This window comes from Triticum dicoccoides, unplaced genomic scaffold (genome assembly GCF_002162155.2).
Source record: "Triticum dicoccoides isolate Atlit2015 ecotype Zavitan unplaced genomic scaffold, WEW_v2.0 scaffold202015, whole genome shotgun sequence".
In the NCBI taxonomy this organism is placed as follows: Eukaryota; Viridiplantae; Streptophyta; class Magnoliopsida; order Poales; family Poaceae; genus Triticum; species Triticum dicoccoides.
Genome location: NW_021234703.1, coordinates 1 through 2,060, shown reverse-complemented (window position 1 = coordinate 2,060; position 2,060 = coordinate 1). Strand labels below are relative to the sequence as shown.

Below are 2,060 nucleotides of genomic sequence, written 5' to 3'. Positions count from 1 at the left end.
GGCTAACCCCCTTCCAAGTTTTCTCAGCTGGACACTTCAAACATCTTTTTAGGACTTCAGCTTAACCACTTTTGCATACCTCTTGCCATGACGAATCCACCGGTGAGCATAAAAATTAACATGCAGGAGGAAGCGATGGTGTTTGCAATAACATGCTGCCTTGCAAGGCCAGCAATGAAGCGGAAGAGTCCAGAAAATGCCTCGTTCACTAAGAAGAGCAGTAGGAGTTGTCTAAAAAATCTGTAGCATTGCATTGTTTTCATTAGCTTGTGCAACACATTAAAAAAGAGCATCTCGCCCTTTATTACAAAGGGGTATGGGTAATCTCAACCGTTGATTTGTTTAGGGGGGTGTACCGAAGCATAAGTGGTAAAAAATCATTGATCTTAAAATTCCCACTTACCTTTGTATGTTGGGATCAAATCCAATACCATAGTATGTTATCCCAACCCAAATTGTTGCATTGAGCAAGGAGAGGGGGGTCTTGATGATCCATGACATCAACGAGTATGTCCATGCTGGAAAGAAGAGAAGATCCCGTTGCTTGAAAAAAACCGGGAGCTTTACAGTAGTTAGACCTACTTCTGCAAACCCATTGAACATTATCATCAAGATCCCAAAGAAGATAGCACCCATGTATATCCGTCCATCTGTTACCGAGTCACGATGCATATTGATGCGCAGAAATACGGTCATTGCAATGATTGCCAAGAGTGTCAACTAAAAAAAAGGATAAATAATAAGATAATGTATGTTATGTTCTTCTATACTTTTCTACGAATACCAAAGAAGTCATTTAGTGTTGAACTTCTGCATATTTTGATTTTAGAATCATCACCTGAGTTGCCTTGAATATATACACAAAGGAATTCCTCTTCATGAGCAATATCTCTCTGTTGATATTAGCTTTGAGTAGTTCCTTCATGCTGGCACCATATTGTGATTTTTTTAGAGCTGTGGGATGACTTTTGTCCTTGTCAAATGGCACATCTAACTCACTCCTTATAGCTTGACCAACGTGGAAAGATTGAAATGCCTCCGCAAACTCCTTGACCGGAACAAATCTGTATGTCTCATCATCGTTTATCCAGTATTGTCCTTGATCTTTTATTGATGTAACCTATACATTTCCAGTTATAGTTAGTCAAACTTTAACACGTTAGCCATTTATGATTCTGCTATTACAAAAATCCCAAGTTTTTTTGGACGAAAAAAATCAAAACTTATCACAATTTTCTAGAACTATTGCAACTTGCCATATTTTGCTAAAGACGCAAACCGTAAGAAATATAAAAATATGTTGATCCATTTGTTTCACTTGTGAGCACACTTCTGCATTATGAAAATTCCTAGAAATTTAAAGTTTTATATTTTGAAGGTAATTCACGATAATGCACTTTAAAATAGACCCATGATCATGGAAAACTTCATACAACAAGTTGATTACACTCACTTCTTGCAGGAAGTCAGCTACGCCTTTTCGCTTGGGACATTTGAATCCCATTATTTCAAAGAACTCGAGAACATATTTTCGAGGGCCATTATAGACAACATGACCATCCGAAAGGAGAATTATATCATCAAACAATTCATATGTCTCTGGTGCAGGTTGTAGTAAGGCAATGACTGCTGTTCCACCAATAATGTGGATTGTTTGTCGGATGGAGTTCACAATCTGGAAGGTTGTCGAGCTATCAAGTCCAGTTGATATCTCGTCCATGAAAAGGGCTCGCCCGGGTGTGACAAGCATCTCAGCTGCAGAACCATGTCGTAGAATGGGTGAGTTTGATTGTATAGGAGTACAAAGTAATTTAGTTATGTAATAACACATAAGCATCTCATAAGTTTCTTATTTTCAGACTACATTTACCTGTAGTTACTCTCTTTTTTTGCCCTCCTGATATGCCTCGCAACATATTGTTTCCTATCATTATATCGGCACAGATATCCAACCCTAAGACCTTCAATAATTCAAACGAGTGAAATTAAAGAATTAGTAGTGTGATCACTTTTCATTTCTTAGAACTTTTTGTGAAATTAAATAAAGGAACTTGGTATCA

The 2,060-nt window shown here is 37.6% G+C and overlaps 1 protein-coding gene across 1 annotated transcript; it reads right to left on the bottom strand.

Moving 5' to 3' along the window:
* Positions 1-79: 79 nt before the first annotated feature.
* Positions 80-1,963, bottom strand: LOC119345057 (ABC transporter G family member 53-like; the record flags this gene model as incomplete). Its single annotated transcript, XM_037615290.1, has 5 exons — positions 1,871-1,963; positions 1,454-1,755; positions 839-1,120; positions 404-720; positions 80-240 (listed from the first exon to the last, which is right to left on the bottom strand). Coding segments are annotated over exons 1-5 (1,123 nt in total), but the record flags the coding sequence as incomplete, so codon positions are not given.
* Positions 1,964-2,060: the final 97 nt, after the last annotated feature.